At 39.2% G+C, this 25,471-nt stretch overlaps 1 protein-coding gene across 1 annotated transcript in view; it reads left to right on the top strand.

Annotated features, from left to right (window-relative positions):
* Positions 1-24,538, top strand: part of fam20ca (FAM20C golgi associated secretory pathway kinase a) — a 46,594-nt gene extending 22,056 nt beyond the window's left edge. The window contains exons 4-10 of the mRNA XM_004558372.3: positions 16,727-16,819; positions 19,290-19,405; positions 20,792-20,972; positions 21,106-21,215; positions 21,298-21,379; positions 22,199-22,258; positions 22,848-24,538. Coding sequence (XP_004558429.3) covers positions 16,727-16,819; positions 19,290-19,405; positions 20,792-20,972; positions 21,106-21,215; positions 21,298-21,379; positions 22,199-22,258; positions 22,848-23,106 — 901 coding nt within the window. The 3' untranslated portion in view covers positions 23,107-24,538. The remainder of the gene's footprint in view (positions 1-16,726; positions 16,820-19,289; positions 19,406-20,791; positions 20,973-21,105; positions 21,216-21,297; positions 21,380-22,198; positions 22,259-22,847) is intronic.
* Positions 24,539-25,471: the final 933 nt, after the last annotated feature.

Below are 25,471 nucleotides of genomic sequence, written 5' to 3' on the forward strand. Positions count from 1 at the left end.
GGTACACGGATTCTGCACAAAGACATAAACACAAAGCGCGACCCGCTGACAGATCAGAATCAGTGAGATGTCGCCTTTCTCACCCGACGGCACGGACACGGTAGGGGCTGAAAGCCGACAGCTTGCTAATTCTGATGTTTCAGCAGGTACGCCCTTTTTGCGCCGATTCTAAAGCTGCAGGTTTTATCTCTCTCCAAACTATTTGACTGAACCAGCAGCAAAAGAAGATCCAAACTACGCTTCACATAAACATCGTCATGAATTCCTTCTGACTTTTGCTGTTTTGATAAAAATCACACTTCATGCACAGCTCTCTCTCTCTCTCTCTGTACTTCAAGAACAGTTTCCCGTCTAAAAATCTGTTTTCTACCTTATTCAGTTGCTTGTTACGCTCAAGTCTATCGTTGTTTACAGCGCGGTCGGCCACTGTTTTTTTTCTTATACTTACTTCCGAAAAGAAAGCCTCATTTCTGTTGTTCAATAAGCTTCTGAACAAATTTAAACTTTTTAGAATTATGCAGAATTGCAAAACGCTAGCTAACTGCTAGCAGCAGTAGCTTTGGTTTCTTTCACGTTGAAGTCCACAGGCCTGTACAGAACATGGTCACGCATCTGCTTGGTTACATTCCAATTTATTCTAACAAAGCAGACATACAGGTGGTAATTCTTTAAAGAATTGTAGAACAGCGCTGGTTACACAGCTGTCATCTGTTTGCTTTTTTCCTGACTTAGTTATAACTTCCATTCACAGACAGTGCGTAAGAGAGGGTTGGTGTAACACCTTTAAACTGGTAACTGCCATCGTATATTACTAATATAGCATTGTTTAACTGGGTATTTCTGGTGCTAGCTAGTAAAGGAGCAGCGTTTAAAAATGTAGTCAAACAAACACATATATCTCTAGTCTATGCTTGCATACTGAAGAAAAAAAAAAAGAAAGATGTCCACAAGAGCAGGAAAAGCTACTTGTGGAAAATGGGGACTAATTCTGCTACTGCAACAGCTCATCCAAGACTCATTGATAACAACAGAAAGTCAGGCAGGAAAGTACTTTGTGTTTGAGGCAGGATTAAAAAAGGCAATATGCAAACAATGCTTTCATGCTTTTCAGAGCAAGGGCGTAAGTACTTTCATATAAATATTAATACTGATGTAATGCAAATATCATTATACCTTGAAGTAACATTAGTCGGCTACTCAGTAACCACTCTAAGGTTTAGATCTGTTTCCTGTCAACAAAATATAACATTAACATTTTTGTACTATTTTTGTTTTGTACTGTAATTTTGCTGGTAATCGTAATGACTACTCAATTTCTAGCACTGTGACATCTCTTGTTCTCATCTCAAACAGGAGAACAAACAGGCCATAGTATTTCATAGATTTATGTTTTAAAAAGACACCACATATCTCTCACTGTGTTCACCTCCTAATTATAGGTCATGATGCCGTGCATCATGCCTACAACACAACATGCAAATTTTACGTAAATCTGATGATGCCACCTGCCCTTTTTTTCTTTTTCTTTTTTCAAAGCAAAAGTTCGAAATTCACTATCTCCACAATGAAAAGTAAAAATATTAACAGTTTTGAAAAGGTCAAATTTCCATGAATGATATATTTGAATTTACTCTGGTTAATTTTTTGGGATAAATCTGTTAATGTGCAAAAACTTCTGTGGGGGTTAAAGTATGACTTCAATAGTCTTTTTGTAAGTCTGATATGATTCATGTTCCTGTAGAAACTGGTATATTTGGTTATAAGTTCAACTTTAAGGTTTTAGAAGGGGCACTAATGAGCTGTTTTGCTACATCTAACTAATACTCATGAAGCACTTCTGACATGTAAGCAGAGAAACACATTCATACATATTTCAATCAGTTTTTTCAAGCGTAGAAGAAAAGAAGGAATCCTTCAGATACTACCAAAGATACAAAGGGAAAATGGCATGTGTTCAAATACATGTCTTTGACTAGATTCTAAGAAATCTCTGAAAAGCTGTAAAAATCTGTTAAGCAAAAATTCCTAACTGGTGTTTAATATTCATCATGTAAAGTGATATAACGAAAGAAAACGGTGCCAATTATTGCTTTATGAGAGTGACAAAAATATTCTTTTATCTCCGATATCTGTCACTGAAAAAACAAAAACAAAATCTTCTTGATGTTGAGCTGTGTTAATATGAAAAAAAACTGTACGTAAATTATTCTGAGCAAATGAAATGCAACTGAAGCATTTGAGTCATCAAACATTTATTCCACTGATATCACGAAGCTGCTATTTGGTGGTGTTTCTTATTGAAAAGCACCAGTGAATATACTTATGCATTAACAAGTACAACAGTTTCATTTTGACACAGAGAAGCGTTCCCTTAAAACGGATTTATGAAAACCAAAATAACAAAGTGATACTAATAAGATTTACTTTTTTTTTCCATATATGTTCCAAGTCTGCTTACAACTCAGGGGAGCCCGTTAAGATGATAGTAGGGAAGAGATCCCAAAATGCTCAGATTTAATTCGGCAGCTTTGCGTCGGTTCTTCAGTGATTTCAGCTCTTTACACACTTGAAGCACTATGAAGCAGTAAGCTCAGGGGAACAAGGCTGAATGTGTCGTGCCAGTCAATTAAGGTTGGCAGTTAAAAAAAATAACTCATGCCCAATTCAAAAATAGCTCTAAAAGTAATGTGGAGCAGAGTAGACACTGAGACTCAGAGACTAAGAACATGAGGAAAGCCTTGTTATCCTCTATAGGCCATTTTCCACACCAGACACTATTTGGCTGTTTCACAATAATCCAAACCTCTGTCTTGGTATGAATTTTTTCAGGACCTTTTTCAACACTACAAACTTCAGAAGTAGTTTTGGTACCCCTATCGTACCCACTGGACCTTAGTACAGCAACAAGTTTTTTTCTGATCCCGTTTCTGTTACCAAGGTGTTTTTTAACCACACACGGTTGTTATCTGTGGCCTCTCCCCCCGGACCTGTCCAACATGGGTGACCCTACCAGGAGCACTAGGCTCCCACCAGTATAGCGCTCAGGTTCATCAAGGCATACGTGCCCTCTAACCAGCCCAAGGTTGCGATACTCTAGAGAAAGCAGCCCTAGAGGGAAATAAACCCTTGAAAATGTTAAAGGCATGTAAGATTACTGATTGGTTAAACTTTGAGAAAGGCCATCTTTGTGGCAAAGAGCAGCAGGCTGGTCTCTCAAACACCATCAACACAGAAAATCTACTATAGACTAACAAAACAAAGACTACTACAGCAACCTTTTTGAACATCGTTATTGGTGTCCTTGTTGACTTTTGGGGAAAAAACTTTGTGTTCAAGACTTGTTTCATATTGTCCTTTTATTGATTTGAAGAAAAAAAAAGAAATAAAATACTGTACTTGATAGAAAAAGAAGCAAGCAAGGTGCAGTTTTTTGACAGTTTCACATATTATATATTAAAACACTTACATAAATAAGCATAAATGGCTAAGAAATGTTGCTTGTATTTAAGAAAAATAAGCTCTGGTAATATTAGTATGTGGAGAAAACAATGTGTGGCTATCTTTTTCCAACCATTTAGCAGCCAGATTCGCTGTCAAGCAAATATGATTGTATCACAAAAAACAGACATGCCTTTAACTTGTTCATAGTAATAACCTGATTGGTATTTGTTGTTGTGCCTGACTTATATGTGGAAACAGTGTCAACATCTGCCCATTTGCAGTTCAGTTTTTGATGTGATGCTATATCCCAATTGGGATTAGAGTGCAAGACCAGCTGAAGAATATCAACCAAACTGACTTCACATTGCTTCCAATACTCACAAATTTACTACAAATCAACCGGTTAGAAAGCAATGTGTGTTTTTACAGGAAATGCACAGACCAAACGCTGGTAGAGAAAGGGAAAAAAAATAAGGAAGTTGGAAAGCTGACTTTTTCAAATGTAACAGCATTGCAGATCAGACATGTTTTCTCTGTGCAATCTATGCCACTTACATCGATTAAGATGAAGATTTCATTCCATCTATCTGGTCCATTAAAACATAACAGTGATTTTGTACAATTATTATTGGAGTCGAATTTAGCTCCCTACGAATATGAACACTCAAAGTTCACTTTAATTCATTTTTTTAAATAGCACTAAATCACAAGAAAAGTTCCCTTGATGCACTTCATATTGTAACGTAAAGACCCTGCAATAATACAGAAAACACCAATAATCAGATAACCGCCTTCAAGAAAACACTTGGCGAGAGTGAGAAGGAAAAACTCCCTTTAACAAGAAAAAACCTCCAGCAGGGAGGGGCAGCCATTGTGTAGTGATGGGATTTCTGGCTCTTTTTAGAGAACCAGCTCTTTCGGCTCGACTCACTAAAAAGAGCCGGCTCTTTTGGCTCCGAACCAGCTCTTCAGGTTGTTTTGTTGCTTTAATTAATTTATTATTAACCATAATATAAAATTATGCACAAAAGGAATTACTAATGTAAAAAAAAGTGGTTTTATTTATATATGTTTATATATAAATATATGCGGTGGCCCCCATAGACAAAGCACGTACAAACTCCAAATAGCACGTACAAACTCCAAAACACATTTCTAGTGTTAACTGAACTTCCAAAACAGAGCTACCTAGATCACTTAAATTACACAGTTGAAAGCATATGTGTATTGTTTGTGTATTTATACACAAGCACTCATATATATTCAAACAATCAAAAAAAAATGTTCATTTACCTGTTACTACCACGCACCAAATCCGGTCCTGGCTTGTGTAGCCACTAGGTAACAAAAGCTCAACACTGCGCCTAGCATTCTGGAGCATTTCTGTTGTCTTTTGTACGTGATTTGGAGTTTGTACATGCTTCAGGGTTTTTATCTGTTTTGGAGTTTTTACGTGTTTTGGAGTTCGTACGGCTTTGTCTCTAGGGGCCACCGTAAATATACTTTTATTTATTCACTCTACATAAAATGTAATAAATAAGTCATATAATACAAAAACCAACTATTCACATTTCAACTTTTAACCATTTACATTTTCAGCTTTGTCCTTTTAAACAAATTTAAGGTGAAACAACACAAAACACTGCAAACCACAACACAATTAAATATAAATTAAAATGTGAAAACAAAAAGAAGATGCACATTCTCTGTCATATATAGTGATGCGCGAATCATGAACGAATCGTTCAATACTCGAGAATCACTTTACTGACTCATGAATCATGATTCACAAGCCCAACTGACTCACTGACTCATCCCTGTTGCTGTTAGCAGTAATGTATCTAGCTTATAATTAAAATTGTGGAGAAAAACACAACATCCAGTATCTTACCAAAATAATTTCTGCTCTGAACTAGAAGAAAAAACCCTGAGTAGAAGCTCACATCAAGAATATAGCTCCTCGGTTCACAGTAGCATCGCTCTGCTAACATGCTAACAGCACATTTGAGCTACTCACCCCCTCCCTGCTGTGCTGAATCATAGAGCGAACGAATCACTCAGGACACACTAACCCCCTCCCTCTTGTGCTGAATCATAAGCGTAAGCGAATCACTCAGGACTCGCTCACCCCCTCCCTCCTGTGCTGAATCATAGATGAACGAATCACTCACTCACTCACCCTCTCCCTCCTGGCTCACAGCTTCTTCTTCTTCTTGGTTGGCAACCATTGTTAAGGCGCATCACCGCCCCCTGGCTCACAGCTCAGTGGACATTTAGATGAGAAAATGTATATTTAACACATTTAAGGAAAATACTAATAAAATAAAAAGAAACAAAATAAATGTTTATTAAGCAATTTTGATAGGAAATTGCTTAATTTTAGAAATGTTTTTGCTCATTTTTGCTCTATAAAATAGTTGGGTTTTTTTAGAATCATTCATCTTAGCAGTAGGATTTACATGAAAAGAGAAACAAATTAAGTTTGAGTGAAAATGTAAATTTTTTGCACTCTCTGGTCAACTGACTAAGTGAATCAAATGACTCGAAAATCCGATTCACTTTGGTGAGTGACTCATTAAAACTTGATTCAATAAAAAGAATCAAATTTACCATCACTAGTCATATAGGCCTGCAGGAATACACTTTCTGAATCCTTTATCATCCGCAACTGAAAATAGTTGTGGATCATTACTATACCTTTCTAATGTGACTTTGTTGTTCCTGGCTCTTTTTCTCTGTCTCTCCATCCTGCTCTGTTCCCGTGCTACTGCGAGTGTAACTACCGCCCCTCCCCCCTCTTCCCAGCGCAAAGCACAAGGCTCGCCTGCGGAGTGAAGCGGAAAAAAAGTGCGAGAGAGAGAGTGAGAGAAAGAAAAAAAACCATGGCTCCCAATAAGGAGCCAGCTCGCGTCGTTCACTTCAAAGACCCGGCTCTAAGAGCCGTTTCGTTCGCGACCGACACATCACTACTGACGTGACTGTGAAGCATGATGCATTGGCCTTCACAGTGGAATAGCAGTTGTACATTTGAAATGAAGAATACTTAGCCATAGACCTGACCTGGTCAAAGATGATGATGGAGTAGAAATTTGGGGGGGAAATACATATCAGATGCAAAAGTAATATAGGTATGTGACCCATAGCAGGACAATTGCTTAGCTTGTTTGTTAAGTTACTTTAAGCTGATGCCCTGATGTTTCCGGAACATTTTCCTTTCTAAAACCTCAATGCAAAGAAGTTTCCATTTGACATATTACAGTGAAAGAGAGAAATGTACACCATTTCTCTCTTTCACTGTAAAAAAAAAAAGTCTTTGAGAAGAGAAACTGTAGGAAGGGATTATGATAAAACTCATTTTAAATTGATGAAGTACGTTGCTGTTAATGTGCTTAATGTGCCCTTATTGTATGTGTACTAATCCTCCTCGGGGCATTAAAAGCTTTTCAATCATTGACTGTCAAATTTTGTTAAGAGCTTTTGATAGATATTAAAGTTGTACTCCTGTGGTTAACCCTGATTCTGAGTCTTTCACACAATAGTTTGTGTGCTTTATTTACACGCATCTATACTATGTTTGGCCTGTCTTGTTGAAATGAATAGCCAGAAAGTAGTTAGAAAGCAGCAGGACTTAGCAGACCTATAAGCCATGGTGCGATCCCTGACACATAAGCCCCTATCAGAGATGCACTCCTTTCTATTAATCTGGCAGCAACTGAATGTGTCTGCTTAATGTCTAAATGAGCAGCCTTTTCCATAAAGGTCACAGTAATCAGCAATTAGGTTTGAACAATATGGTCAAACTTTTTAATCAGTCCATCATTGCCGATACAGTCACAGAGGTGTGTAAAGTTTTTACCAGGACAAGCCAAAGGTCAGCAAGAAAATACCTTCTGCTATTTTAAAGAACTAATAGTTGGGATAATATATGCTATTATATAATCAGTGTGTACAGCCTGTAATTCGCGGCGGTTAATGTAGAAAAAAAATAGCAACACATGGCTAATTTGCCCAGCATGATATCTGAGATAGCTTGTTAGGTCAGTAAATTATCCTACACGGGAATAAAGATTTACACATGGGTGTTTTCTTCTACAGTGATCAACACTGATGTCTGAACTGCATCCACAACATGATTGTTTGCAGAATGCCCTTAAAACTAATCTCTTTTTATTTTGCAATAGACATTAGCCGTTGTGTGGAACATACAGAATGACCCAGTTCTTAGTGGCAATGTGCAGATTACTAAATGTGGTGTACTTGTCTGTAGCACATTTGTCACATATTGCGTTGCGTACAGTGGCTCTCTCTTTCAATCTTGCGGAAATGTCTGAATGAAAATGTCAAGAACATTAACGTGACAGTGACCTACGTCCGACTGATCGAATGCTGTCACTTTAATAAAGTGATGAAGCCAGCGATGTTACACATCCTCTGTCTGCAAAGGGCTGCACAGACAGAGATTTGCAGTCATCTGGTCAGATGAGATAGTCGGACAGACGCATTCACTCCCTGACTCTTGGTCGTGACTCAACCGCACACTCGTGCAGACACACGCGCTCCCTCTAACTCACAGACACGATTTACACTGGTTCTGAGGGGTTCTGTCATCTATCTCAAGGGTTGCCAGTGAGCTCTGGTGGTCACAGATAGTGACCTAGCCCAGAGCTATGCAGCTTCCCTCAAAGCCCCACATTTAGAGTCTAATTTCAAGGGCTGACTTCATGCTTGCAGCTTTTAATGTAGACAGAAGGTCAGACATCGATGAAAGAATGAGGAAGGAGACACGAGATAAAGTGAAGACACAGAATAATACACACTCTATAACTTTAAAAGGTTGCATTAAGATGTCATGCTAACATTTTAAAACTTAATACTTAATTAGACGCTCAGTAACATACTTTAACAACATACTTTTAGATAAGAAATTGTTTACTTTTCAAATCACCTCAGTCACCTCAGTGTTTTTTAAGAAATGTTTTAAGCATGTCGTTTGAGCACTTATAAGTATTCTGAACTACGGCAGACATGTATGCCTGCTAAGTAACAATTTGTTGCTCGCGCTCTCAACATTTTAACCCGTGCGCGCTCAACTATTTCTCTACACCGTTATATTTGTGCCACAAAACCAGCCAATCACAGACTTGGATGCAAAGAAATCTGATTGGCTGTTCTGGTCTCCAATCAGCTCGAAATGACGAAATGCAATATCCCAAAATCCATTTCGTCCAAAACTTAAACGAGGCAGTGGCGGAGGAACACAGAGTGGCAGAGTTTGAAATATTACTCTTTCTGGGTCACAAAATAAACTTTTAAGATATTTTCATGCGAGAATGGTGCTGTGTAAACTTCAAATATCTGCTCGATTCATCAAGACATCACATATTTGCATAAGTGTTCTGATGTTTTCGAAGATGCCTGTTACCCACCAGCTGACCACACAGCTGGACTGGCCATTGGGCATACCGGACATTTGCCTGGTGGGCCGATGATAATTTTTCATTTTTATGTTTGTTTTTGTAACGGTATAAACAATGAAAGGTGGTGGATTAGCCAATTCGTCATGATCAACTCTGGACTGGACCAATTACAATACATCCGTATTGAGAGGAAAAGGAACGCGATTAGTCCTGCACTTTAGCTAGAATGAAAAAAAGACAAAGCTGGAGTTATTCTGTCTTTACGTTGCACAGCTGCCTCTTCTCCCCCCCTCCCTCTCCTGTTGCTATTTCAATCATGAAACTGATCAATGATCAGCTGATCGTCTCTCTTGTTTGTTTATCTCCCACTTTGCGCCAGAAACAGGAAACCAGCGGATGTTGCGCTAAACAACAACAGCAGCACGTTCAAACTTGATCAGCTGTTGTTATAATTTATTTAAAATTAATTTCTAGTATCAGCTGATGTTTGCTGGAGCCACAGCTGTAAAAGCCGCTGCTCATGATATCGGTTTGGAAATGAAGATGATACAAATCATACATATATACCAACAAGACAGTGTACGTCACTGTCACAGCAGCATTTGTTTTAGTTCAAAGGCTTTATGATTTTTCCTATAATACCTGGTGGTGTAGTTGGTGATTTTTTTTGTCAGTTCAGCTTTATATATTATGTTTAACCCGAGTGACCACCCGGTCAGCTGGTGGGTAACAGGCATCTCCGAAAACGTTAGAGCACTTATGCAAATATGTGATGTCGTGATGAATCGAGCAGATATTTGAAGTTTACACAGCACCATTCTCGCATGAAAATATCTTAAAAGTTTATTTTGTGACCCAGAAAGAGTAATATTTCAAACTCTGCCACTCTGTGTTCCTCCGCCACTGCCTCGTTTAAGTTTTGGACGAAATGGATTTTGGGATATTGCATTTCGTCATTTCGAGCTGATTGGAGACCAGAACAGCCAATCAGATTTCTTTGCATCCAAGTCTGTGATTGGCTGGTTTTGTGGCACAACTATAACGGTGTAGAGAAAGAGTTGAGCGTGCATGGGCAGAAATGGTGGGAGCGCGAGCAACACATTGCCAGCGAGTGCAAATGCAAAAACTGAGCGAGAGGGGCTGCTATTGTGTGTGTGTGTGGATAATAGCAATCACTGAAAGCACAAAAATAACGCCATAACCAAGCAGTATTATTTGTTGCATAATCCAGTTAGCAGAAGTAAGGGTACAGCTCTCTGTCCACCTGTCACACGACTGTTTTCAACCCTCACAAGTATCCAAACAGGTGAGTTCACCCCACAAACAGTGGTTATAAAGAGGGAAGCTATGCATAGAGGCCAAACCATTTTTTTCCACCAGCTGTAAACCACCTGTAAATGCTGTGCATTTGAGCATGTTAACACTTGAGTCTACAGGGAATAGAGCCAGCTTTAAGTGGCCATTAGAGGAACTGCACTTTTTGGCACCTATGCACTGGCTTCATTTTTCTGCCCTCGGGCCTGCTGCTTGATCAACTTTACACTCCCTACATTTAAAAACAGAAGGAAAAAAAAGACAAACACATACACAGCTTGAAATCACAATGACTTGGAAGCAAAAATATTGAGTTTTATCAATCATCACTGCTGATACAGAGCTAGGGTAATAGGGTAGTATTCATATGACTTCCTTGCAAGAATTTTTGATAAATGTATAAATAAAAAAACAAATCTTAATAAATGACCTTTTTTTTTTTTTTTTTTTTTTTTTACAGCTGATAGGTTTAAACTCTGTCTAGTAAACCACAGGCTGAGGAGCTTTTGACCAGTTTTTAACACTGTTCTCTCAGCCCACATAGCAATACATGTCCCATGGTAAACATTTTACAGACTGCAGTAGATGGTGATGCATATTTGAGTTCAATAAAAGACCGTTAAAGGTAGCATAAAGGCGGCGAAAGTATGCTGTGCATGCAAACAAGTCAATTTAACATGCCTGTAATATATTTAAAGAACTTTTTAAGAAGCAAACATGTAACTGTTAATCTTTAGGTTTCCTCCCGGTGAACAGCATATGCCAGTTTGGACAACTTGACAAATAATATGCATCTTTCCTTTTGGTAGTTCAGTGGATGTTTAATAAAATGTGCACTATTTGAATAACCTCTAACCCTGCATCAAAACTTTGGGCTCCAGAAACCTGATCACTGAGAATTTCAGTCTTTGTGTTAATTCCACGCTGTCCCTGTCACAGTCTGGCGAGGGCAGACTGTAGGTGTTGGCAAAAGGACCCAAACGCAACTCCATAAACTGAACGTGGCGTAGATTTAACAGAAAATAAGCCGTTTATTGAGGCCAGCAAAAGGGGAGTACAAACAGCAGGACACAGGTGAACACTAAACCATAGCCTAAACTGGGTGAACTAAAGCTAAACATGAAAAACCTTAAACGTGGTGAACTGACATAGAATGCTGAAGTGAGGGCATGGATGAGCAGACGACCTGACAAATGACATGCAAAAACAGAGGACTTAAATACACACATGAGGTGATCAGGGGAAGTGGAGACACATGAGGAAACAGCTGACTAACATGAACCTAATGACAGGAGCAGTGAAGCTAAATACAAAGAACCAAGAACACACGACTCCTTCCAAAATAAAACAGGAAACATAATGAAACGCAGACATGACAACCAGAACTTGACAACGTAAGACACAGACATGAAACACATGAAGAGCAGGGGAGACTTAACATGGGTTGGAAACACAAGGGGGAATTAATAAGAACTAAAATCACCTAGGCATGGTAACAAATGAACTTAGAAAACCTGAAGGGCTTAACATAAACTATAAACATCAAAATGAACTAAAACTCAAAACACTGGGTCATAAGACCCAGGACCGTGACAGTCCCACCTTGCGAGTATCTAATAACTTTGAAAATGAAGCACTGCTTTCAGGCTAACATCCATCTTCTTCAAGTCAAGTCTTTTCCCCAGCATTCTTATGATAATACCGCACATACCACTTCCCACACATGCAGATGACTTGCCTTTCCCTCCTGGCAGTGTCTCACCCTGTGTGTTGAAAATAGCTGAGGCTGGAACACAACTTGTGTAACATTGATTTGAAATTCAATCTAGACAGCTACCTTGGCGCCCTGGGCCGATTCTTCAGATCTCTCGCCGATAGCAGTGGTGGAGGAAAATAAAGAGAAAAATGCAGACACTGAGTCAGGAATGCTCAGAAAATGTATATATATCCACAGAGTAAGCTGCTGTTTGCAGATGTAAAGAACACACACACAAACAGAGCCTCGACAGTGTTCTGTCTTCTGTGTGCAGTGCTGCTGACAGACGAGCACACTCTGACACAAATCACCAGGCTGAAGAGGTTTTATCTCCCAATCTTTCATTCTGGTCCTACATTCTTCCACCTGTCTGTCACCTTGAGATGTGTTGTGAGTACTCTTCAAGGTGCCATTTACCCAGGAGTGTCCTGAATACGTCACGCTAATCACTTGTATACCTCGAAAAGCCTCGCATACTAAAAATACTCTATGTGGACTATTTTCATAGTGAATTAGGCATTTTGTAATGCAGCACTTTTTGAAAACATAATCCAAAGAGGGATGAAAAATAAATGTGATTTGTTCAAATTTGTTTGTGAAACATCAAAATAGGAGGAGAAAATAAGACAAATAGCAGAGATGAGATGAAACCATAGAAGTGTATGTGGAAAAAACATGTTAGGAAAAAGGAGAAAAGCTGCAGGATCCTTGATAATTGGAGTTAAGTAGGGTCAGGATAGCGAGAGCGAATTGGATTTGGCTGCATGGTAACCAAACAATTGGTAAATGAAAGCAGGTTAGAAAACACTTAGCAGGGTCTTCTTTCTACTTTTCTTCTTTGAAGCACTTGAGATCATTCTTAGGTGAAGTGATTGTTCGGGTTTTTTTAGTCTTCTTAGTATATCCACTAAACTACTGCACATTCACATCTGACTTGGAGGATTTCATAGTAAGTACGAAAGCACACAAAACAAGCAAAAAGCAGCAATAAGTTAAATCCATGGAACAAATAGGAATCTAATGAGTTAATAATCAAAACCAATAACAGACCAGCAAAAATGTGAAAATACAGGTCTGATGAATGTTTGTAGTCTGATGCTGTCAAATGCTTGCATCTGACTCATACATACATACATACATTACATTCAGTGTAATATGTGTGCACTGTAGCATTAATCCCAGCGTCATATTATACATTGTGTCTCAATGGCAAAGCCCCGTCCATGTCTTCTTAGCCACCTACCCACAGGACAAAGGGCCAGACAGACAGACAAACAAGCCTGTCAGAGGAGGGCTGAAATCTGCTGTGGGTTACGAATAGATGACAGATCTCTCTGTCTCTCCTGCTCCTTCTCCTATTCTCTATTTTCAATCAGAATCCAGCTAACATTACAAAACCAGATTAGTGGGGGTATATGTAACAGTTGCAGTTGTAAATACAGGCAAGTTATTATTGTGAAGTTAACTCATGTTTGTGTAATGAAAGCATACATATCCTTAATACCTAGATTAAGTGATTTTCTCACAGGTGTCTCACAGCCTCTCACACACTTTGCCATTTTACAGCTTATGTGCAAAATATTTGAGCTTATTAAATATTCTGTGATTTATGTGCTACTTTCTTTGAATTTCACTGCTTTAAAGAAAGTGTGATTCAGCTGTTCAGGTAACAGTTTCTGAACTGAGATTTGGGCTCAGAAAAGTGTTTTATCCTTTATATGGTGCTGGCATTATTATGTTGTGCTCTACTTTCTAGAAAAAGGTCATGCCTAGGTTTTAAATTTTATCAGGTCCAGTTAATCCCAAATAGCTAGGAGAAATTAAAAATGCATCACAGTGAAGAGTGCAGACCTCAGGAGGATATAAATAGTTTCACAGAAACATTCATCACTCAAAAAGATCTTAAATCTATCCCAGTTTTTTATGTTTTCATCAACTTTTACGCACTCTTTCTGCAATCTGAAGTCTCTTAATGATTCTGTACTTTTTGTTCATGCCTTCAATGAAACCTTCTATTTTTTCTCACTTGTTCTTTTCAAACATCTGATTCCCCTTTGATAAATTTCTCATTCTTTCATGCCAAGAGTCCTACACTTGCATATCATCTTTTATATATAAATGTGAATCATCTTGCGTTCTTATTTCAGCTTCAAGATACCTTTCAAACAATTCAGATCGTGAAAGGTTAACTTGATTTTAGAACATTGCGGTAGCTTCACATAACCATAAGTTATCAAAAAAAACCCAGCTGTAATAAATATGATTTAAATCATGACATAGCCATTTTGCAAACTTAGGTTTATGCCCATTTATTAATGTTCTTAGAAAACACTCTATCTGTAAAGCCTTACACATGCAAGTTTGAATAATTTTGATTGTGGCTGCATGTGGGGTTTTTTCTATTTCTATCTGTAGGTAGGTGATGAAGATGAATCATCCCTAAACATCCTTTTCACTTTGCCTACACCTGGCTTGTAAAAACAAGCTAAAAACTCTTTAATCTTTATTTCGCAGGAGAATATGAACAGAGCTGTTTATTCCCTCATCAGTTTAATGGTGCTCCAGGTGATTGAGTTTCTGTCTGTGGGTTTGTCTCTACTGCCCTCTGTCTGTCACAAACATGCATCATCAGCCTGGCTCTGTGTGTGTGTGTGTGTGTGTGTGTGTGTGTGTGTGTGTGTGTGTGTGTGTGTGTGTGTGTGTGTGTGTGTGTGTGTGTGTGTGTGTGTGTGTGTAAAAAGAGTCTGGGACACAGCTGTTCTTCTCACCCCTCCCTCTCCCATCTTCCTCTAATATAACCCTCCACTGTGCAGGCCTAAGCACATGAAAGAGCATTAAAACGGTTGAGTCAGCACAAACTGAGTCCACATAGGCAAGCAGTTCAGCTTCATCATGCTCACACATTCTGCTGAACTGCATACAGTAGGTCTGCTGTAGCCTAATCACACAAGGCTTCAGATAAAAAGCCTTTTTTATTATCAAGGACACTCACTGATAAAGGGTCTACACAAGTGTGAGAGGAAATTTGTTTGAGATTTTGAATACTGTTTGCGTATGCAGATCTGTATCGGTGTATTTGTGCCCTGTGTTATAGGTTTTCCATCACACACCTACCATAGCCTTTTATCAGAAATGGTTTTGCAACTCGGCGATGAAGTAATACCCAACAGTCGGGTTTATATCACAATCGTTTTTTTACACATGGCGGAAAATGAAACCAGAAGCAGAAATATTATGCATGCTTAAAAAGCTTGGAGCAAAATATATCTGCACGGCTACTGACAGAAGACAAAAGGCTCCCTCGCTGACTGCCGATAGAGCAGAGCAACTTACTGTAGTAAAACTTATCATTTACATCTCGGAAGCGCAGTTTTCTGGATTCCCAAGCTGTGTCCACAAACCTGATTATCTATGATTTTATTTAATCCATATTTAGCCAGGAAAAAAGTAAAACTGTTGAGATTAAAAATCTCTTTTACAGTAGTGTAAGTGTATGGATACCCATCCGAACACAGAAACAACCAGAATATACACTTAAGTATAATTAAAAATGAATACTTTTGGAAAAGCAATTGTCTAATGCCAGAAAAAAAGGTAATAATATTATTCCCTTTGGTAATTATAAGTGCATTCAAGTCATTTAAGTCCGCCTCAATTGCAAACTATTTAATTGATGTCACATTGAAATCACAGCGGCTTGCAGTGCGATGACTCACGGGGTCACCTTTAAAATCCAAGACTCTTGCTGCTGTTTATTCAGCTCCCTCTCCACTTACACGGTATCTTTTATCCCCCACCCTGCACCCTGAAAATGAAAACACCATTACTCCCCTCCCTCCTCTGGGTTGGAAAGAAAGGATTACAATGGCAGCAATTGATTTATGGGTAAATGGCTGCTTCCCTGAAATGTAAAAGAGAAGGAGGACAGGTCATTTTCTGTTGTCACCGCTTTAGATTTTCAAGAAAATAGAAAGGGTGGAGTGGGGATAATGTGACACTCTGCCCTTAAGTCTGAGGAGACGAGACGGGGGGAAAAAAACAACAAGGCAGGGCAGAGCAGAAAGTGTTAGCATTCACAAGTATGTGCATGTGTGGATTGTGCAAGCAGAGGAGTTATAGCACAGGCTGTTGTCAGGTGCGTCAATATATGTGCGGTTTGGGAGAAAAACAAAGAAAGTGAGTGAAAGTGGAGAGATAATATTCTTCTCCCAGACGGGTGAGCAGACAGTGAGAGCCAAAGACAAAGACCGGCACAAAGAGGCTTCTAGCATTTCCTTACTTGGCAGAGATTCCGAGTTTCTTGTGTTTGCTGAGAGGAACTGAAGGATGCGAGGGAGAATCTCGTGCAGCTTCCCTTCAGCAGCCTTGTCCACACAGGCTTTACAGTCGCATGAGTCAGATTCTGGCCTAGAAAAGGATGCAGAGGCTTAGATGAGTTTGGCCCTGCAGGAAGCAAAAATCTGATGAAAGTTGAAAAGATTTGCATAGACGGGAAGAGAATGTCACGAATCAAAAGGCTGCATAATTCAAATTAAAACACATCTGATTCATAAAATGACTTGTTTATAAGATTACCCTCCTGATGAATTATCTTGAAAAGAAATGAAAGCAGGGGTTGATTTTTTGTCGTTCAGAATTTTTAATGCACATCGTCATGTTCCTAAGCAAAAAGTAATTATATATAAAGTATATGTGTGTGTGTAGACATATGTGTATATGCAAGGAAATCACATTAAAAAAGCAACTGCTTTGATTTCTCCTGATGATGCGGTGCTTTATGCTGTGTTTTATCTTTCAGGCAGACGCGGGAGCAGGAAACGCCTCCAGATTTCTTCTATTTCTCCGACTTCGAGAGGCACAATGCTGAGATCGCTGCTTTTCATTTGGATCGGTGAGTTTTCCATCTTTTACCACTCAACTATAAAAAAAGAAAAGGAAACATACATGTGGTGCCAGAATGTGACCCATGTGCTTCCCTACTTCGCCCATTTTCTAATCATCCCTCACAGTCTGTTCCAGAAAGAATGACAGGTCACACCGACCGCGACTTTTACCCCATTATAAACCGGAGGTGTGCCATAATGGACTTAAACTGTGAAAATCTGAAAGGGATTAAGTACACGAGGGATTAGATAACACGCCAAAAGCAGGGATCATCTCCTCTAGTTGGTGCTGAGTATATTGATTTCAGCATGATCCCTTGGCTCTGAGGACTTAAGCTGACAAGGTAGAAAAATATATCAACAGAAGAGCACTCAGATTTGATCATTTGGGATTCTGAGACAGGATGATAAATGGACTACTGGGCATCTTAGGATTTCTTGAGGGTGCTGTAATTATCTGACACATGCTCACAAACACGCAATCTCGCTCTCTTTTAGATGAGATCGCCAACACATGTTCATGTGGGTAGGCAGATAGAGCCAAATAGGAAAATCTCAAACATGCCATTACACCCAGAACATGGTTATTTGCTGCAGGGAGGTGGTGCCTGTGTTACCCCTAAAGAGCTGTTTGTTTTTAGGTCACATTCACCATGTGGGGGTGCCTGTGAGTTATAGTGCAGCTGCCCGACCACTGCAGCCTCTGGATACCAGACTGAGCTACTACTATTATATTACTTCATATTGATGCAGAGTAGGAGGTTGTTTGGCCCTGCTAAAACTAGACACTTCTTACAAATTGTACCACCCTGTCTTGATGATACTAGGAAAAGTAACCGCTTTCCAGTGATTACTTTCAAACCCGCTTGTTCTTTGCCTACTGTCGTGCCATCTGTTTTGAACAATGCATGACTCAAGGGCGTGTAAAAGGTGGAGTGCACACGAATAAAAGCCTGAGTGTGCTCTCACAGAGACTACACACTGGCACACACATGCATGTAGAAGAACAGGTGCTCTTTTGTCGTCACGGCCCAAAATGACGGTGCATTTTGTCGCTCCTGAATGCTCTCCTCTGTGGGCTTAAGTTTCGCCAACTCTGTTCCACTGAGCCTGTCTGTGTGTGTCTGTCTGCTCCCAGGAGGCTTAGCTTTAGTTTCAAATAGATCAAGATCTATTAGACGGCAAACATATAATGGGAGAGGCTAAACAGGGGTTGAATAGGTGCCTTATGTGACATAATATAAGAAAAGAAGAGATTGAAAGGCGGAGACAGAAAGGAAGAATTGGGCCAAGGAACATAGAACTACCCTGATCTGAATACTGGTGGTGAGAAACGAACGTGATCATGTGAATGGTCTGTGTAAATCTTGTATTGGAAGTTAAATAAAGACAAAAAAGGTGTCAATAGGTTCAAATAAATTGATTTTGTTTTGGTGCCATTCACAGAGGGAAACAGATTGTCCAGTAAAGATGATTAATTTATTGCTACATCTTGAATGCTGAAGTCATAAAAATGATGTCATGTAGTGTAAAATTTAACTAGAAGTCACTAAATATAATATCAAAATACAGAAAAACTCCTGATGTCTCACTTTGCCAGTCTTTATTCATTCACAAATGGACTTGTGTGAAGGGGCAGAGCCATGGAGTGTCTCTCACAACCCTCTGGTCAGCCCCACACAACCAGAGGCCCATTAGGGACCTTGTGTATATTCTTAGAACCAGAGTTACATCTAGTAACAACTTTCTAGCTGAACTTTTTTTACAATGGTTTTTACAGCATGTATAACACATTTTAACCACCCATCTCAGTTGTGTTTAAAAACAACTGTCATGAAGTGTTTCTTATTATTATATATTAATATATATGAGTCTGCTTCTACGAGACATACCTACGTAAGCAAACAATACGTGTGAGTGAGCCTTCAGCAATTTGCCATGGAGAAAGAGAAAGAGTCACACGTTTATGCACACAAGTTGATCCAGACTGGATGAGTTTTATTAAATTATAGTTTTTTTATGTGTTTTATGGCAGCAGTTTATAAATGTTTCCACCTTTTTACTTGATCGAGCACATAGTATTAATCTGCAGAATGACGCCTTCTTACATGAAAATATTTCCTTTTAAGCCTCTGTTGGCGTGCGTGTATCAAAGATAAAGTGCAAGCAGGATAAAAGAGGAAGTTCAAAGCTGTTTGTTAAAACAAAGCAGGTGCTCAACGTTCAGAGCTCTCTTGCTTTGCTGGAAATACTCAGCCCTGCCTGGAGCACCACAGGAAAATGAGCTGCAGGCTGAAGTTGCTATGTAGCATCATCTGTTCAGTACAAAGTAAATTTTGTCCGATGGTTTAAAGGCAGTAAAATGTGGACCTAGTCTTCCAATTTGCCACTATAGCAAAATCTGCTTCTGTGCATCATCACTTGTGTTTAAATACTGAATGATTCGCTTTTTCTGCACTTCTTTCTTTTGCTTTATAGGATTCTTGACTTCCGGAGAGTTCCCCCAGTAGCAGGACGACTGGTGAACATGACGAGAGAAATCAGAGACCTGACACGTGATAAGAAGCTGTGGAGGACCTTCTTCATCTCACCAGGTAGAGACTTAGGTCTCTGCAGCTTAGCAGAGAGATGCAGCTACTTGACTGCATCATAAATCCAACTTGGAAACAGCACAGAGCAACCCCAACTCACTGACTTATCTAGTAAGACTTCAGTTAAACTGTAAACTGTAATTTGCAAAGTGGAGTATGGACTTGTAGCTTAGGGTAGTGTCAGTCACTGTGTCCTGGTCTCCTCTTTAAAGTAATAAAAATGCCAAGTGTGGAAAAAAATTAAGTCATATAAAGCTATAGCCAGAACTCTCCACATGGTGGCACTGCAAGACAACACACAAACCTCATCAGTGCAGGAATTAGGATGTTTTGGGATTTGTTTGTTTTTTATAGAAACACTCCAGGTTCTAATAATAATAAGATCTTGAAAAAGTCAGTTTTTCTGACTTCATTTAAAAAGATAAACTTTCACATTTTCTGTGTTCATCACATGTAAGACAAGTATTACACCACTTTTCTGAGATAGTAAGCTAGGTTTGGAGTACGTGGTTGTAAACGTGCACAAGCAACAGAAACGAATGCAGCCTTTAAAGTCAATTCAAGAAATTTCACAAGGAAGACTGAGATGCTGTCAGTGGATCAAGAGCCACCAATTCACAGATGCCTTCCAGAAAGGAGCTATCATAATGAAACTTACAGTGTAAACATAGAGACCTTTGTGTAAAACAGAAATAAGAAATAAGAGGAAACTACATGTACTTCATACGGTCTAGGTTTTAAATACCTATTATAAGTTTTTGGAGCTTGTTCAGGTCTTATGAGGCAAATTAAAGAACCAACACATGTGTACTTCAGATGTTTGGTCACCCAGCAAAAGTAAGTGTTTTTCGGTTCTGTTTTTTCCTTTAATTTGTCAGTCCCCTGTATTTTGGTTATAGTTAATGTTAAGTACTTTAAAAGTAAATGGTTTAGATTAGAAACCTTTCTTTAGTAACTTCTTTTCAGAAAACTGCATGTAAGGTAAAAAAAAACCAAAAACATCACACTTAAGTGGCTGAAATCAGAAGTTGTGATGCATTGTGTGTAACGTGTTTAAGATGGATTAATCTGATGTAGTGTAAGAAGTCATTTTCTGTTAAACTGCAAAAAGGCTTTCTTTTGAAATGTAGAATGATTTATTTCTCCCGTTGTGTTCACTGAACAGCACACACGGATACAGTGAAAGCAATGTGGCAGCCTGTGGTCTAATGCTTATGCTTGTTTACATCCTCTCAGCATGAGGGCGTGAATAAAGTTTTCGCATGTTGTCTTTGATTGTACCGGGGTCAGCGGTTCCTCATCGCCGCCATTAATCATTTTCTCCTCTGTGTCTCCGTGTGAACTAAATCAGCATTTCTAAATCCGTGCCTTCACCTTTTCTTTTGTCAGCCAATAATGTCTGCTTCTATGGTGAATGCTCTTACTACTGTTCCACCGAGCACGCTCTGTGTGGCAAACCGGACCAAATTGAAGGCTCACTCGCAGCCTTCCTCCCAGATCTGAACCTAGCCAAACGCAAGACCTGGAGAAACCCCTGGAGGCGCTCCTACCACAAACGCAAGAAAGCAGAGTAAGAAAACGATACTGAGACACAACATTCATATATGTTTGTGATCACAGTCATGCCTTTAGCCAGTCCAAACATATGAGTCATTAAAAACAATTACTCATTAAGTATTAAGTGATTTTCTGCATATTCACAGGTGGGAGGTGGATCCAGATTACTGTGACGAGGTGAAGCAAACACCCCCGTATGACCGAGGCACTCGACTGCTGGACATCATGGACATGACCATCTTTGACTTCTTAATGGGTAAGAGGAAAACCAAGTAAACATTAAAATGATAAAAAGGTGTGTTTGTGAGTCTTCTAATGTGCCATTTCCCCCTGTACAGGTAACATGGATCGCCATCATTATGAAACTTTTGAGAAGTTTGGAAACGACACCTTCATCATTCACCTTGACAATGGAAGAGGGTAAAGATATTCAACTAATTTAAAAGGGTCTGTCTTGGTAACCAGTTTAGGTTTGATCTACTTCGGCACCAAATGGATGAAAACATCATTGTTTTGCTGTTAGTAGCAGATTATAATCAGTAATTAAGATACATTTGCGGTATATGTAACTTTGCCCAAAAAGTGTGACCAAACACACGAGTTTACAGCTTCCAAACCCGACAGTTGTGTATCAGGTCAGGAGCCTAAAGAGGAGGATTCCAATATTTTTTTCTGGATTCACTGGATCATGAGCAGTGAATAGAAGACACGCTGAAAGAGATACAGCACAAGTGCACAAGGGAGTCATCTAAAAACTGGAAGCAGTGGAAGCAATACAGCTCCACCCTCTGTGACTACCTAGGGTGTCTGCAGAGGTAGAGCAGGTCATCCAGTAATTGGAAGGCACCGGTCTGCATACCAAACTATTGTTGAGCAAGATACTGAACCCTCGTTGCTCTCCGGCGGATTCATCAGAGTGTGACTGTTAGATAGAAAGAACTTGGGAATAGAAAATAGTGCTTGTGTGAATGAGGCATGTTGTATAAATTGCTTTGAGTGCTCCAGTAGAGTAGAAAAGCCTATAAGATTTAAATCAAGTATGTTTTGTTTTTATTGTTATGCTACTAGCTGCAGAACTTTGTGACCTTACCTCATAATCGTTCTTCTCATTATAGAGTATTTTAAAAACCATTTCAAGAGGACATTTTCACAATTAATAAGGAAATAAACTCGAAATTTGTCTAACAAACTTAATCCTTGTGATAATTCATTCTTTTTTCTTTATCCCCACACTTGCAGGTTTGGAAAGCATTCTCACGATGAGCTCTCCATCCTGGTACCTCTGAGTCAGTGCTGCAGGTAAGATTTTAGTTAGTTAGTGAATGACAGTTATTTTGATAGGTTCCTTCTCCTCTTAGCTTTAGGACTAAAGGAGGCTGATCGCCCCATCAAACAGTCATATTGTGGATAAAAACAAACAAGTATTAAGGTCAAATCCAGAGATCAACAGTCCCCGTGGAATAAAAGTTCAGTTTTGGACACACCATATGATTTGGTCTAGTGGTACGCTGAAACAAATAGGTTTGTTAGTATGAAATAAACTTTTCACTTTTATTTTTCCACAGCATGTTTTTGGGCTTCTTCCTGTTAAAAGGGAGTTTTTCCTTCCCACTGTCGCCAAAGTTGTTGCTCACAGGGGGTCAGCTCATTGTTGGGGTTTCTCTGTATTACTGTAGGGTCTTTACCTTAGAGTATTAAGCACCATGAGGAGAGTGCTGTTGTGATTTTGTGCTATATAAATAAAATTCATTTTAATTAAATTGAAAAAAAAGTACTAGTTGGTGGGTTTACTAGATTCATGTGTTTTATGATCATCGTGTTAAACACAAAAAGTTTCTATTTTCTTAAGAGATGGACAATAACCCTTTTTATTTTCCACCATTTCAAGGATGAGGAAGTCAACTTACCTGCGTCTCCAGCTGCTGGCCAAAGAGGAGTACCAGCTGAGCTCCATGATGGAGGAGTCGCTGCTGCGTGACCGCCTATCCCCTATTCTAATTCAGCCTCACCTTCAGGCCATGGACCGCAGGCTCCGGCTGGTGCTGCAGGTCGTGGCTGGCTGCATAGAGAAAGAAGGATATGTTAATGTTGTGGAGGAAGATTTAGTTGGGGACACAGCCACCCACAGGGGCCCTGGCCACAGGTAGTGAGTGCGAAGAGCTGACACCAATGGACCGTGGCTGTTCAACTAATGGGATTAGACACACACACAAAAATAAATAAATAAATTCTACTTCTGATATCAAGCTGAATTCAGTGAATTCCAAGACTTGCCATCTTTGCCTATATGGAAACTGCTTTTAAGTGTGTTTATATGGAAGAAACTGTCTACAAATACCACAAAAGACTGTCCACACGCAGCACTTTGTATTTGTTAGATACAGATGTATTTTTGTTCTACCAGATGTTGTATGAGACATCAAGGAACCACTGCTGTGTTCTGACTTTGTCCTGTTTGGCCTGAGTATGGAGGGCATCGGTTTGCTTTGTGTGTTTTATTATATTAGAACATAACCAAATGAGAACCTACACTGACTAGGGAATATATGGTCAGACAATAAGCTTTATGAGTTATGACGATGTATGAAAACGTTTCATTTTTGCAAAATGTGTCAGAATTCAGTGTTTTGCATTGAATGTTTTCAAGTTTTAAGTCATTCCTGGCTCAAACGACGACCAGGAGAATATCAAGTTTTCCAATAATCTATATTTATAAGGTTTTTGTCTTGGCACAAGCTCGACAACATAAGTGCAAGTATTTCACACTGTAGTTCAAACAGTACCTTCACATTGCCTTATTTCAGCTTTGTGTATTTTTTGTCACCCCCTTCCTCCCACGAAAGTTAAGCTTGCACTACGTACAGCACATCACTACAACACCACGATATTTACCAAAAAACTTCAAATGTTAAGACTCGGCACCACACTGACATGATGGTCACGTACATCAAATGAGCCATTCATTAGGGCAACCTGATGTAACATCACAGTTTCTGTGATGCAGACTTGTTACAGATTTTGTGTCCAAATAGCTCCCAGAGCATCACAAAAGCCTGTTTTTTCCATCCTGGTTTTGCTTCCTGTTGCATTCAGTTGGACAGGAGGATACTTTTGAATTTGGATCCTATTTAAGTTGCCATTGTGTATATTTTTTATGTTTGAAATGATAGGAAAAACCAATCAAGTTGCTGACATGGGACCAGTAGAATTTTCTCTTTCCTTCTAAGAGTCCTCTGTATTGGCTAACCCAGTACGTGTGCAATGACAGAAATACAGTACTTGAATGTTTTGGGGTTGGCAGTACAGACCGGATTCACAGAGCAACAAAAGTCTGAGTGGCTGATGTCAAGTTTGGAAAACACTTGGCAGGGATAGCGACGTTAAAATGCCAGGGATAGACACGGGGACATCGAAGTCCTTTTTTTGTATTTTCATTGTAAATACCGATAAATACTTTGAAGATCTATCAAGCTGCACTGCACAGTGGTTTGCTTCTGTTTTCTGCTCTTGCATTGTTACTGTGAAGACCTGTTTACTAAATGATTTAAGTGTGCAATAAAAGCAAAAAGTGAGGACAAATCCCTGTGTGTCAAGAGTAGCAATGGTGAAGAGTGCACCATGAAGTGCAGGAGGACGAAGTGGAATGAGCCCTTATTGGCCAACAGCAACAACTATTAGTAAAACTAAACTAAACTCACAAGGAAACATGCAGAAGTAAAACAGCAACATGGAGTGAGCCGCTAACTAACTCAGGTAGCCTAAGCAGAAATCCTAACAGAGGAAAAGACCAGACTATACACAGACACAGGTGGGGACACTTAAAACAGGTATAAACAGTGAGGACGGACCAATCACAAAAGAGGCACATGCAAATAACAAAACAGAAAGTAACCAAAAGACTGAAAGATCCAAACCAACCGGATACCAGGATCATGAAAGCGTGCGCATGTGTTTGCATGTTTCTGCAGATGTGTGATTTATACTGTTCTTTATTTTACGCATGGGTGGATGTAAATGTGTTTGCCCGTGAGGACTAACATCCTCATAGAAACGAGGCTGGGATTACTCAAGAGTTTCCAGTCAAAACACTCTTCAACCTCTGAATATTAAATGAAAAAACTGCACATTCATCATGGCTGTTTGATCACTTAGCCTTCAAGTTACCAAGTGGTGTCATTTAGGACTCGAGCTATAAGGATATTGCCATATAAATAACTGGCTATTGTGATATTTAAATATAAAAAAAAAACAACAACTTACATTTTTATGTACGTCTACAAATTGTCATTTTTACTTTTACAGAAATTGGTGTGGCATAGATAACAAAAAGCTGTGCTGGCTCATCTATGAGTCTTTGTTTGTTTGTTTTCTTTGTCATTATATTCTTTGATTTAAATGTAATTCATCATTTCTAATAATGACATTTTAATGTTCGCAGTGAACCACAGCTAACAGACCTCAAATACCAATATTTACTGCTGCAGAAGGCTTGAGGCAAGCTCTAACTAATCA

Source organism: Maylandia zebra, linkage group LG4 (genome assembly GCF_041146795.1).
Source record: "Maylandia zebra isolate NMK-2024a linkage group LG4, Mzebra_GT3a, whole genome shotgun sequence".
Lineage (NCBI taxonomy): Eukaryota > Metazoa > Chordata > Actinopteri > Cichliformes > Cichlidae > Maylandia > Maylandia zebra.